Source organism: Mandrillus leucophaeus, unplaced genomic scaffold (genome assembly GCF_000951045.1).
Source record: "Mandrillus leucophaeus isolate KB7577 unplaced genomic scaffold, Mleu.le_1.0 Scaffold582, whole genome shotgun sequence".
NCBI lineage: Eukaryota > Metazoa > Chordata > Mammalia > Primates > Cercopithecidae > Mandrillus > Mandrillus leucophaeus.
In genome coordinates this window covers 520,566-534,762 of record NW_012106275.1, presented here as the reverse complement: position 1 = coordinate 534,762, position 14,197 = coordinate 520,566, and the positions used below count along the sequence as shown (strand labels likewise).

General features: G+C 46.5%; 1 protein-coding gene across 1 annotated transcript in view; it reads right to left on the bottom strand.

Moving 5' to 3' along the window:
• The window catches only part of ITSN1 (intersectin 1 (SH3 domain protein)), a 196,230-nt gene that overhangs the window by 15,844 nt on the left and 166,189 nt on the right, over positions 1–14,197 (bottom strand). The window contains exons 32-33 of the mRNA XM_011999125.1: positions 8,426–8,609; positions 6,457–6,555 (exon numbers count right to left, since the gene is read on the bottom strand). Coding sequence (XP_011854515.1) covers positions 6,457–6,555; positions 8,426–8,609 — 283 coding nt within the window. The remainder of the gene's footprint in view (positions 1–6,456; positions 6,556–8,425; positions 8,610–14,197) is intronic.

Here is a 14,197-nt window from a genome sequence, read left to right as displayed (position 1 = left end):
TTCACCATGTTGGCCAGGCTGGTCTTGAACTCCTGACCTCAGGTGATCCACCTGCCTTGGCCTCCCAAAGTGCTGGGATTACAGGCGTGAGCCACTGCACCTGTAAATGTTCTTTTTGTCTCGCTCTGTCACCCATGCTGGAGTACAGTGGCACCATCTCGGCTCACTGCGACCTCTGCCTCCCAGGTTCAAGCAATCCTTCTGCCATAGTTTCCTGAGTAGCTGGGACGACAGGTGTGCACCACCACACCCAGTTAATTTTTGTATTTTTAGTAGAGACAGGGGTCTCGCCATGTTGGCCAATCTGATCTCGAACTCCTGGCCTCAAGTGATCTGCTCGCCTTAGCCTCCCAAAGTGCTGGGATTACACGCGTGAGCCACCACGCCTGGCCCACGTAAATGTTCTGAGTCTCAGGTTCCTCGCATGAGAAATGGGGAGGTTAATAGCCTCCTTTGTATGGTGTGTGGAGAACTAAATGATACACGTGGACCTCTTGGCAAAGCACCTGGCCCTTAGAAAGTGCTCAATAAACGAGGGTGATTACCATCAGATCTTCAAAGGACATCGAGGCCTCTAAAAACAGTTATCACCCTGGGCTGGAGAATGAAGAAAGACCCTAAGCCACATTTAAAGTGTACCAGGAGAATGCTGAGGGCATATCTGCCCAGGCCTTGTCCACATACAAATGACGTAAATAGCCCTGAGTCTGAATAATATCTCATCCCAAAGGCATACCGTGGTTTAAAGTCCTAAGTAGATGCTCAAATGGAGAAAACACACTGTTTTCTATGTCCTGTGTGTCCACAAATCAATTCCAAGCAACAACCACAACCTCTGGGCCAATCCTGACTGTACATTAGAATCCTTTTGGAAAATCTGAGGCCTCATCCGTGACTAAATCGAAATCCCTGGGGGTGAAACTCAGGCTTCGGGGTTTTCTAGAGGTTTCCAGATGTTCTAAAATGCAGCCAAGTCTGAGAACCACTACTACAGGCTAGGAACCCACCCAGCTGGCTTGAGTAAATTCATTTGTTTTGTTTAGTTTCAAAATTCAAACAGGTTTATCAATTTTTCTAATTATAAAATTAATATTGTATAATGTACAAAATTTAGAAAATTCAAAAAGTTATAAAGAACCTAAAAATCACCAATAATCTCCCCATTATTTCAAGAATAAAAATTGCTTTGGGAGGCCGAGGCAGGATGATCACTTGAAGTCAGGAGTTTGAGACCAGTCTGGCCAACATGGTGAAACCCCGTCTCTACTAAAAATACAAAACTTAGCCGGGCATGACTGTACATGCCTGTAGTTTCAGCTACTCAGGAGGGTGAGGCAGGAGAATCACTTGAACCCAAGAGGGGGACACTGCAATGAGTTGAGATCGTGCCACTGCACTCCAGACTGGGTGACAGAGTGAGACTCTGTCTCAAAAATAAATAAATAAAAATAAAAATAAAAATTGCATCATACTACCATTTTACAAAAACTACCATTTTACACTGTACTGTTTTGTACATTGCTTTATAGTACAATGTCCATTGTACTATAGTTCCATGTCCATTTCATATATATTATCATTTTTGAGGGTTTATAATATATTATTATTGGGGCCGATCCCAATAATGATAGAGCACGTTATGGAGCACAATGCATCTAAGTAGCTACCTTCCCATGAAACTTCATGTTGCTTCCAACTTTTCAGTATTTCTTAAATTACTTCCTTAGAATAAATTCCTAGAGGTGGAATTGCTGAGCCAAAGAGAAATTATAGTTTGATCTACACATCGCCTTCCAAAAAAGGCTGTATCAATTTAACTTCCACCCAGATCTCTGCCAACACTGAGGACCTACAATCTTTTCAATATACGCCCATCTGGCAAGCCCAAATCAAAGTATGTTCTTGTTTTGTTATGTATTTTCTTTTATTGCCTGTGAGTTTGAACTTTTTGTACATTCAGTACATAAGTGTTCTCAATGATAAAACTAACATTTATATACTGCCTAGTATAAGCCACTTTGCATACATTAACTCAGTTAATTCTCACATCACTATGCAGTAGGTACTATCAGTGTCCCTATTTTACAGACAAGAAACTGAGGCCCAAACTGAGGCCCAACTTGCCCAAGAGCACACAGCGGTAAGTACCCAGATTCAAATCCCAGCCATACTAGCTCCAGGCTATATGCTCTTCACTGCTATTCTATACTGCCTACTGCCTCTCAGCAACTCCCAGTTCTATATTCTACCTTTTTTTTTTTTTTTGAGATGGAGTCTCGCTCTGTCACCAGGCTGGAGTGCAGTGGCGCAATCTCGGCTCACAGCAACTTTCACCTTGCGGGTTTAAGCAATTCTCCTGCCTCAGCCTCCCGAGTAGCTGGGACTACAGGTGTGCACCACCATACCCAGCTAATTTTTGTATTTTTAGTAGACGTGGGGTTTCACCATGTTGGCCAGGATGGTCTTGATCTCTTGACCTTGTGATCTGCCCGCCTTGGCCTCCCAAAGTGCTGGGATTACAGGCATGAGCCACCATGTCCAGCCCTTTTTTTTTTTTTTTTTTTTTTGAGACAGAGTTTCACTCCGTCACCCAGGCTGGAGTGCAGTGACTCCATCATAGTTCACTGCAGCCTGACCTTCCAGACTCAAATGATTCTCCCACCTCAGCCTCCTGACACATGCCACCATGCCTGGCTAATTTTTTTATTTTTATTTTTGTATAGATAGGGCTTTACCATGTTGCCCAGACTGGTCTTCAACTTCTGGGCTCAAGCAATCCTTCTGCCTCAGCCTCCCAAAGTGCTGAGATTACAGACATGAGCCATCGTGCCTGGCCTTTCCCTATTTTTCTATTAGAGTATTTGTGGTTGTTTTAAGGGTACTTGATATAGCTATAGATATTTATATTTTAGTACCTGTGTATGTACAGCTAAAAATATGTTTAACCAGTTTATGTCTGTCATTTGTCTTTTCATTTTCTTTTTTTTTTTTTTCTATCACCCAGGTTTTTTTCCTATCACACCCAGTGGTGTGATCACAACTCACTGCAGCCCCAAACTCCTGAGCTCAAGGATCTTCCTGCCTCAGCCTCTGGAGTAGCTAGGACTACACATACATGCCACCGTGCCTGGCTGAGTTTTTAAAAATTTTTGTAGAGATGGGGGGTCTCACTATGTTTCCCAGGCTGGTCTTGAACTCCTGTCCTCAAGCAATCCTCCCACACCTTGGTCTCCCAAAGTGCTGGGATTACAGGCATATGCCACCATACCCAGCCTGTCATTTGTCTTTAAACTTTGCTCATTATATTTTGTGGTGAGAACTTTTTAAGAAAAAATTTTATGTAAATAACACATTAGCACATTCTTGGTATGCAAGATTCAACCATTACAGAAATATGTACGTTAAATGTAAAAATTTCCTTCACTCTCCTACCCCAGAGGTAACCACTGCCAAGAGACTGAAGGGCACTCCTTTAGATGCCCTTTATATATTTAATAGTTGCATGTAAAGTTTTTCCCCTCTTTTGGAAAAATGCATCATACTGTAGGATTGCTTAGTGAGTTTAGTGTTGCTTTTTCACATAACAGCGTTTTCTCAGTGTTTTCCACACTAATACATAGAGTAGAAGTTGCCCTGTATCTTTTAAAATATTTTCATAGTACAGATCTACCATAATTATTTAACCATTCCTATTAATGAACATATAGGTTGTTCCCTGGAATAACATTTGGGTTTTTGCTTTTTGTTTTTTGTTTTTTTATTTTTTGAGACAGAGTCCCACTCTGTCACCCAGGCTGGAGTGCTGTGGTGCAATCTTGGTTCACTGCAACCTCTGCCTCCCAGGTTCAAGATATTCTCCTGCCTCAGCCTCCTGAGCAGCTCGGATTACAGGTATGCATCATGTAAGGAACATGGCTGTGCTGCAGCCAGGCAGGCATAGGCAGATGTAAACATCCTGCATGACTCAGCAGGATTAGAGCGCAGGTGCACAATTCCATGCATTATATAATCACAGCTATGTAGCCATAACATGGGAGGCTCATCACCTGGCTCTAAGCCACTATTGTGTGTGATGTATATAAGGGCAACACTGACAGTATGAAAGAGCTGCTGAATAAAGCCATGTCCCATCTACCTGCTGCCTCTCAAGTGTTCTTTCAGCTCCCTGACCCACATCCACCCCCTCCCCTCAGACCTCAGCTGGGACTCAAACCTGACATGCCATCACTCCAAGCTAATTTTTTCTGTGTTTTTAGTAGAGACAGGGTCTCATCCTGTTGGCCAGGCTAGTCTTGAACTCCTGACCTCAAGTGATCCACCCATCTCGGTCTCCCAAAACGCTGGGATTACAGGCGTGAGCCACCATGCCCAGGTGAAAGTTTGGGTATTTTTTAGGTTGCTATGATCTAAATCCTTTAAGTTTCTGTCTTTGAGACCATGCTAAGAATTTCTCCACATCAGTATCATAAAATTATTTAGCCTTAGTACTTTAGTGTATTTCATACGTATCTCATAGCTCATAGCTGACCACGGTTTTCAGTTCTCTTCTTAGTTCAGCTGGTTTTCAGTTCATTCTTCTGGGTGCTCTAGAAGATTTTCAATTGTGTTTCTGCAAATAATGAGTTTGGTTTTTTCCCTTTTTAATATTTGTGCTGTTCAGTCCTTTTCTTGTTTTAGTTTTTCTCCCATTGGCTAGATCTAGAACACCTATTTTAAAAACTTGTTTTCAACTTCAGTTTGCAATTAAACACTGGGAGAAAAAAGAGAAGTACTGAGCTAATTAAATAGTAACTGTGGCATTGGAAGAGAGAAAACAGTAGGTTGAAAGCTTATTTCAAAGCTAATTATTTAACTCAGCCAAAGATCTACAGTGTATTTTGTGGAGTTGAGCTGGGGCTGGACTGAGGAGATGGCTTATGTGGGAGGGAGATTTGTCACATGTAAGAAGACTGAGCAAATAAGGAAACATATTGAGGATAATGAGAGCCAGGCTCTTCACAGAGTAGGGAGTTACAAATGCATAAGGGGAAAGGCTGGAATAAATTCTGCAGTATTGGATTAGAATAGGAGGTATTGGTGTGAATTCATGAGTTCTAATATACATGGATAGATGGATCTAGAAATAAATATAAATATATGTGCATATACATTGCATATGTAAATATGTGTGCATGCAAAGACATTCATATATTTCCCAGCTCTGCCACTGAGAGGAACACAAAGCAAAATCACCCCAGTAGCAATGAGCACACCAGTGCCCACATCTGAATGTCTAAATATCATTTTCCATGAAAAGGAACCAGATCTAAAACCTCTTTCCAGGAGCTATACTCTGTGTGGTTTTACAAACATAGGCTCAGAGGACATCTAAATCCGTTTTACAGGTGGGGGCACTGAAATCCTAATTTTGTTCTTTTTTTTTCTTTTGGTATTGGCTTTCTTAAAGTGACAGGAGAATAATCATCTAATATCAACACACAGTGTCTGATATGGTTTGGTTGTGTCTCCACCCAAATCTCATCTTGAATCATAGTTCCCATAATTCCCACATGTTGTGGGAGAGACCAGGTGGAGATAATTGAATCGCTGGGGTGGCTTCCCCCATCCTGTTCTCATGATAATGAGTGAGTTCTCACAAGATCTGATGGTTTTATAAGGGGTTTCCCCTTCGCTGGGCTCCCATTCTTCTCCTTCCTGCCATCACGTGAAGAAGGATGTGTTTGCTTCCCCTTCCACCATGATTGTAAGTTTCCTGAGGCCTCCCCAGCCATGTGGAACTGAGTCAATTAAACCTCTTTCCTTATTAATTACCCAGTCTTGGACAGTCCTTTATAGCAGTGTGAGAATGGACTAATACAGTGTCTCACAATGGCCTTCTGAAGACAGATCGTAGCTTTATGTTTCTTTCTCTTTTCTGCTAAGAAAATCAAAGCCTAGAGGCACTGGGCCTGTCTTTAAGAAAGAATCAAGGGAGAAAGGCACAGACCACAGACTGTTTCTGTGATTCCATGTTATTTTCTTCTAGAGAAAAAAATTAAAAAAAAAAAAAAAAGAATCAAGGACTAAGCTCTCATTTTCTGATTTACAAGGTAGAAGCCACTTGGTCACACATCTGAAGGCTGTGCAGTATTAGCCCTCTTTTTTTAAAAAATAGAAATAGGGTCTCATTATGCTGCCCAGGCTGGGCTTGAACTCCTGGGCTCAAGCGATCTGCCCGCGTCGGCCTCCCAAAGTGCTGGGATTACAGGTGTGGGCCACCGTGCCTGGCCAGCTCTTTGCATGATAAACCAGCTTTTCTTTCTGAGTTACCAAGCAGACCTCTCTGACACCTTATTGTCTTGTGCTTTCTACACAATAGCTACCAGGTGTGTTCGCTGGGAAACTTGTCCATGACCCCAGCCCCCTCCAATGCAGAGACAGCATTCCCCTGCTTGAAAAGGCAAGACAGGTACTTACATTTTTAATGATCAGTGGGTATCTAGTTACCCGTTGCATAGGCTTCAGTATAAAACTAGAGAGTGGCATCCCTTTACACCGAGGATCCATTGCCAATCTCTGAAATAAGAGATGTTTTTAAACGTACTTAAGAAACTTGCAAAATCCAAAGTTAGTGACATCAATACTAACGACAGCGAGGACTCTCCACCCATTATCTCATTCATCTGGATGACAACTGAGAGACCTGGGGTTGGAAGGGCCTGACTAGTTACCCTGTCCAGGATGACACACTTTCCAGATGGAGAATGGAGACCCACAGACGTGACTCAGCCAGCAGGGTTAAGCCCTGCACTCCAGATTCAGCATACCTTCCATGGCATGCATAGTTCCTTATGCACAGAGATGAGATTCCGGCTTTACAGAGAATATTTTGTCTGGATGTCTGCAAAAACTTTATAACATTCCCAGGAACAAGAGTCACAAGACTATACGGTTAGAGGAAGAATTCCCCTCACACCCCAGAGCTGCTGGAAGGGCTAAATCTCATTGTCTAGTTTTGGGTGGAGCCTGCACGTGCCTCTGGGAGCTCCAGGCAGGGCTGAGAGAGAGGAGCTGAGACACCAGATGTCAAGACTCCAGTTTCAGGGTCTGGCCCCTTAGCTGTCAATGGCTGTGGTCCAGTTAATTGCCTTAGAAACAGGCAGCTGTGTTGACTGGAGTCCGGAGTCCTGATAACTGTCAGCACTGGGACCTGCTCCAGCTGTGGACACCATCACTCCAGGAACACCTTGCAGCTAGCAACCACATGCCACACTCCCGCTGAGATGAGGTGGGGAGGGACAATGAGACCCCTGCCCTGGACTGGTGTCAGCACTTCCCTGAAGTTCAAGTGCATCCAACAATGAACTCATCTTGCTCGGGTCCAGGAAGAGCCCAGCCCTTGGCTGAAACCCCAGGTGGTCCATGGCGCCCAGCAGCTCAGCGTCTGCTCTCTTGTTTCCATCCACCCAAGGCCTTCTTCTGAGCAATCTTCCTCCCCTTAGAATGACCTCAGAGTGCCCCCTGCCTTGGCTGGCAAGTCTAGGCTGAGAAACACCACGGGAGGCAGAAACAAGCAGCTCACACGAGGCTCTGACCAAGAAGAGGCCGCGCTTATGCCTCACCACAGTGAGTCCACAAGCACCGCTCTAGCGCAGGTGAGGACGGCCTGTCCCCAAAACGCATGAGATCCAAAGATATGCCTGTTATTATTATTTTGCTGTTTATCCATCGAAAGATACCTGTTTCATAGAAGCTATTTTATTCTTTTCCTCCTGTTTTTCTCCAGAAGAGGTGGGGGCTGTTTGAATGGACCAGCATGACCAGCAGAGACCCACCCTGACCAAGGCCAAGTCCCAGAGCTGCAGGTCTTCCAGCAGCATCCGCATTACCTCCCCAAACATCCCCCAGTGGACACCCAACTCTCCAGACCCCTGCTACCCCCAAGGAAGAGGTCCTGGCATCCCACACTGACTCCCACGGGCTGCCTAGGGCTGGACGCCATCAAGCAGAACCAACTGCAAAAAGAATGAAGGGGCCACTGGGAGTCCTGGCCATTCCCTCTGCAAGTGAGGGGCAGAGACTGGCAAAGAACTGAGGATGTGGCGATTAAACACAAGAGGAAATCTGAGACCTGCCTGGGCCTTGCAAATGAAATGAAAGATTTAAACAGGCATCCAAATAACACCACTAGCATCTGGAAAACAGATCCTTGAAGACACTTCAAAGTTTCCAAACCCAGGGCTCGCCCCTCCTCTACAAGCCCACCCCTTTGGTGACAACCATACTTGCCAGTGAGTGCCAGTCCCCTAAGGCTTAGCCAAGACCCCAGGCCCTGTTGGCCTCTAGAGGGAACACGCTTGCAGACTTTTGAATTAGCCCCTCCCACGTCTAGCTGCCCAGAGATCGCCACTCTGGGGCCCAGTCTCTGCACAGCCTGGTTCCTTACTTTGACGAACTCCTTGAAGTCTGGGGCCTCGTCTGTCTTCTGCTGGATCAGGGCAGCCCCGTTGAGCTGGCGGCTGCAGAAGCGGATGTAGGGTTGCATGTGCGGCAGCTGGGCGCTCAAGATGTCACCAATCATCTTCACGGGCATCTTCTCCCCGGACATCTTCTTACGGACTCTCAGCGCTCTGCACGGAAACACAGGAGGTGAGCCCCCCGCCTTCACACTGTCTGACAGCACCACGGCACACTTCTAGGTTGCACAGAAACAGAATGTGTATGAGGGGCACAGACTCAAGGGCCACTAAAGGATCTATTTGGGAGACAAGGAATGGAGAAAGAAATGAGTCTAGGGCTACAGAGAGGTAGCACCAGGGCATTTCTCTTTGGCAGAGTGGCTGTTTGTTACAATTTGTTTTTCTTGTGCAGAAATACGGAGATTTTTCTTGAACAACTCAAACGGGTCCCCTGTGTTGATGCCTCACTACACCGATTATCGGTGGTGAAAGCCCCAGGCTGATGTGGCCTGAGCACTGATCCTATTTCCAGGAGACACTTCTGCCCAAGGGAAGCTGCTATTGCCAGAGGATGGGGGAGGTTGATTTTTGGACTAAAAAGAACATAATTAAGATGGCAAAAGAACTGCCTTGGCAAAATAACCCCATGAGATTCAGCAAAAGCCAGGTATAAATGACTGTTTGAACTATCCCTGCGATTTGCTGCTTCATTGCTAGAGCTAAGTTAACTAAATTAAGAGGAGTTCAGAAAAGAGGTCTATTGCTATGATAATGGGCCAGTGAACCCAAAACATGTATCTCCTGGAATCCAGGAGAGGTGTTGATGGGACTGGGCAGTGTTTGTTCCGGGGTCTGCCTGCAGTGTGAGTGCTCAGAGCTATGGTAACTAGGACAGTGCTTCCGTTCTCCCAACTTCAACATGTGAACCCTTAACACCAGCATCTGGAAGAAGGGCATGGCACTGAGCTTATACACGGTAAGGACAGCAATGTACTACAGGCAGGACCACAACCTGAAGCCATGGGTGTGTTCAGCTATCCTAGTGAGTGATCATGGGTGGATGGATGGGTAGACGGAACAAAATGGTATAACCTAAGACTTTAACACAAGGCTGGGAGGATGTCCCTACTGAATGCCTTTGGCTGCTTTCATGGTCATGTTGGAGAAGCCTTTGAGGTATGGGGTGGGCTACTGAATTCCAAGGAAGCTCTGCAATATTTATATTAGGCTTTAAAAACTTCAGATCACTTTCTTTTCTTTCTCCCACATTTTCAGCTAAAATAAAATCCCTTGGACCCAGCAAGCCAAGGAGACAAACTTAGGGACCATAAATGATGTGGTGTGAGCAGTCAGCGATTCCACCTGAAGTGGATGCCCTCAGGGGGAGATCAGCACTGGCTGCCTGGGGTGTGGGGAGCAGTGGCAGCTTGGTGTCCTCAGGATGGCCCAAAGGCCACTGTCCCATTGAGAGGTTGGTGTGAAATACCGCAACGTGCAGAAATGTGCTCAAGGGTGATGTCACCAATAATTTGGGGGAATGAGAGCCCTGAATAGCCATGTTACAAACTTGCCAGGAATGGAAACAGGAAGAAATTCCATCATTCCATCATTTTCCTATGAGGAAATGTTTTTTTTAACAAGAGAATAAAAAGTACTTTCACCCTTTCCTTCTCCTGTTTTGTTTGAGACAGAGTCTCACTCTGTAGCCCAGGCTGGAGTGCAGTGGTACAATCCCAGCTCACTGCAACCTCCGCCTCAGCCTCCTGAGTGGCTGGGACTACAGGCACCCGCCACCACATCAGGCTAATTTTTATATTTTTAGTAGAGACGGGGTTTCGCCATGTTGGCCAGGCTGGTCTCGAACTCCTGACCTCAAGCAATCCGCCCACCTTGGCCTCCCAAAGTGCTGGGATTACAGGCATGAGCCACCGTGCCCAGCCCCTGGCCTATGTTTTCTTAAAGGATGAAGGAGACAAGAAAAAAAGAAAAGAAGAAAGATCATCTGCAGACAGTGATTGTCTTAAGGAATTAGTTCCTGGGTTCTGCAGACCCACACTTGTAGACTGCAGTTACCCAACCAGCAGACAGGCCTAAAATTAGGCCTGATTTACTATGGACTAGGCACCTATTAGATTCAGTCTTGGGTCTTCATCCAGGATGGTCTACTGTATAGGCAAAGACTTATGAGGACTGCAGGGTGTTACCAGGCCCAGGGATCATGTGACTCAGCTGCTGCAGCCACAGCCCTGAGAGGGGCCACTGGCGCTGCTTGTGGTGAGCTGATTGGCAGTCTCCTAGAAAGGTTTACAGATGAGAGGGCTTGAACTACAAAAGGCAGTTGACTGGCTAACGAACGATTCAAAGAGCGCTCAATGTTTGCTGAACACAAGTGTCCCTAACCCTCTGAAGTCTGCAGCCCAAGCGGACAGTCATGAAGTTAGCATTTATTAATGCTTCCTATGTGTCAAACACAGTTTTACATATATTATTATCCCCATTTCCTATTGGGGAAACTGAGGCACACAGAAATTGAGTGACTTGACTAAAGTCACAGAGCTAATAGGTGACAGAGGTAACCCTGGAACCCAGGACTGACTCCAGAGCCCATGGTTGGAACCACAGCCTCAGAGGCCCTGACCCACCTCCTGCCACGACCGCCTCCAAGCTGCTCTGGGCACCTGCCCATCTTCCCAGATGCGGCTGCCCTGCTCCCGCCATCTCGCCCTCGGGCCTTTCCCTGCTGGTCCCAGCCTCGGCCTCTGTACTTCTCGCCCTGCTGGACTTCCCACCATCCGCTCCATGCCCTCTCTCCTTCCCTCTTCTCCTTCTCCCAGCCCCACATCCTTTTCTTCTTTCTCACCATCTGTCTTTACCCCAAACTGATTTTTATTTTCTATTTTTCCTCCATTTTCTGCTTAAACAAGATGAAATGGAATCCATTCTTCTTAAGTTAAAAGGAAGATGAGTCAAATATTTAAGAAAAACACTTTTTTGAGACTAGTTTTTTTTTTTTTTCTTTTCTTTTCTTTTTTCTTTTTCCATCAAGGGGACAGGAAAGGCTCTTGATAAAAAACAGTTCCCCAAACCTGGGTTGGTCACCCCACCTCACTTCTGCTTCCCTTCTGCTCTCATTTCTTTTTGTGTGTGCGTGTGTGACACAGTCTCACTCTGTTGCCCAGGCTGGAGTGCAGCGGCGCAATCTTGGTTTACTGCAACCTCTGCTCCCTCCCCAGGTTCGAGCAATTCTCCTGCCTCAGATTCCTGAGTAGTTTGTGTTATACGCATGTGCCACCACGCCCAGCTAATTTTTTTTTTTTTTTTAAGTAGAGATGAGGTTTCACCATGTTGGCCAGGCTGGTCTCGAACTCCTGACCTCCAGTGATCTGCCTGCCTCAGCCTCCCAAAGTGTGGGATTACAGACAGGCATTAGTCACCATGCCCGGCCCTTCTGCTATCATTTCTGACAGCTGTCCTGAGGGCCCTGCTCCAGACTCTGGATATAAAAAGGTTCTAGACCTGTGTATCCTACCTTGTCTATGAAAGGCACATGTCTGAGGTCTCAGCTTCCTTGCGAGAGCGCCAGCCTTTCGCTGTAACCCTCAGTGAAGCATCACTAGTAGGAAGTCCACGTGTCCCAGTTAGCCCTTTTTATTTTCACATTATTTATTTATTGTTGACTCTTTTGATAACTGCCATGCCCCCTGCCCCACCCCAAATACAAGGCGTGTAGGATCAGGAGTAGCAGATATATGGCTGCTCACTGGTCGCAGTCCAGGGATTGCTGCCTTAACTTCTCCTTATCCTCAAACGCCTCCCTCTCTCAGCTGCCAGGAGCCTCGATCTCCCTCATCACAGTTATTCCTCGGCATGAAAACATTATGTCTGTGCAGCCACGCAAATACAGCACAAAGTTCATTGTCCAGTTTATGATGTGGATGTTCACTCTACAATTCTTTCAAATGTTCTGTATGTTTGAGATTGTTTCTAGTAAAATGTAGAAAAGAAGAAAAAGAAATCAGGTCCCCAGAAAGCTCCAGTTAAATGCGAGATTTTATCTGGAGGATGAAGACATGAGCCAGTTAGTCCTAACTAGCTAATCCAGGAATCAGAGGAACGGGGATAGAGAACCTTGGGGTGGAGGGGAGCCGGCAGCCCCGTACACATCAGCGCCCTGATCGACGGCGTGCCCCTGGGACACCCGATCCCTTGCTCTCAGAATGACCCTGCGTGGTAGGCAGGACAAGCACCATGACTGCCATCTTAATGCCCAAAACAAGTTATGAGGGGCTGGAACCCAGACAAAAACTTGGGATGTCTGACTTCTGGGTCCAAGTTTTTTTCCACGGGGGCAGGACTGGGCAGAGTCTCTATTCTGGGACCTAGGCATCATCCCCAGAGCAGCCACCCTGCTGTGTGACTTTAGGGAAGTCACTCAGCCTCTCTGAGCTTCGCTGCTTCAGCTGTAACAGGGCTGTCAGTTCCCACCTCCATCACTGTGGAGCAAGTCAGAGCCGACAGGAGGAAGAAGCACGCAGGCCTGGACCCCGCACGGCTCAAGAAAGAGGCTGCTTCTTCCCAGACAGGACTTAAAAGACAACAGAGAGGTTTTGGGAACTGAGGCCAACACCAGTTTCCCTCAGGCCAACCCTGAAGCGCGGGAAGCCCTCTCTAAGGGCTGCTTGGGAACCTCAGATGCCTCTCCCGCCTCCCCCAGCCCCTACTGATAGCTGCCCAAGGAAAAAGGTTTTAACTTACAGGTATATTTTCTTTTCTTTTTTTCTTTTTATGAGACAGGGTTTCACCCCGTGGCCCAGGCTGGAGTGCAGTGGTGTGATCTTGGATCACTCCAACCTCCGCCTCCCGGGTTCAAGCGATTCTTCTGCCTCAGCCTCCCTAGTAGCTGGGACTACAGGTGCCCGCAACCACACCCAGCTAATTTTTGTATTTTTAGTACAGATGGGGTTGCACCATGTTGCCAATGCTGGTCTCAAACTCCTGACTTCAAGTGATCCACCCATCTCAGCCTCCCTGGGATTACAGGTGTGAGCCACCGTGCCCAGCTATCATCTATGTAAATGAGAATACTGAGGCCCAGGGACCAAAGTGACCTGCCGGACGACACACAGCCAGAGGCAATAGCGGATGTGAGCCCAGGGGTCTGACGCCAGACCTAAGTTCGAAACTGACACCAGACCGAAGTTTGAAAGGTTTCCACAGCATCGGCGTGGGGGCCAGTGAAGTCCAGACCTTCTCTACAAGCCTGCCTGATGTCACCTTGGATTATTCGTCTTCTAGAGCACCAACCAGCAGACATTATATATGTTTCTTTGTGTCTACCTCTCCACACCTCCTCTCCATCCCTTCATCCACTCCCAAACACACGCTCAGGAAAGCGGGGACCTGAAATTACTTTATAAGAACAATGCAGAGACCACGTTTAGGAAACGGTGGCTTCTCAAGGACACAGATGAAGATGAGGAATGGACGCAAGGTTCTGGGAGCCTACCCTCCATCCTCGGGCCCAGGAAGTGGGTGGCCCTTCCTCCCAGCAGGGAGTATCACGCGTCCTGGAGGCTGTGACTTAATCTGTGTTCTAGCAAGTGATGTTACAGTGAGAGCGTGGTGGATACAGATTTTGGGTTTTGACTTTTTTTTTCCTAAGAATTGGAAGAGACGTTTGTGATGATTGAATCCAACCCCTTCATTTTACAGATGGGGAAACTAAGGCTCAAAAAGGAAAGGCAGTGAGTAAGTCAGAA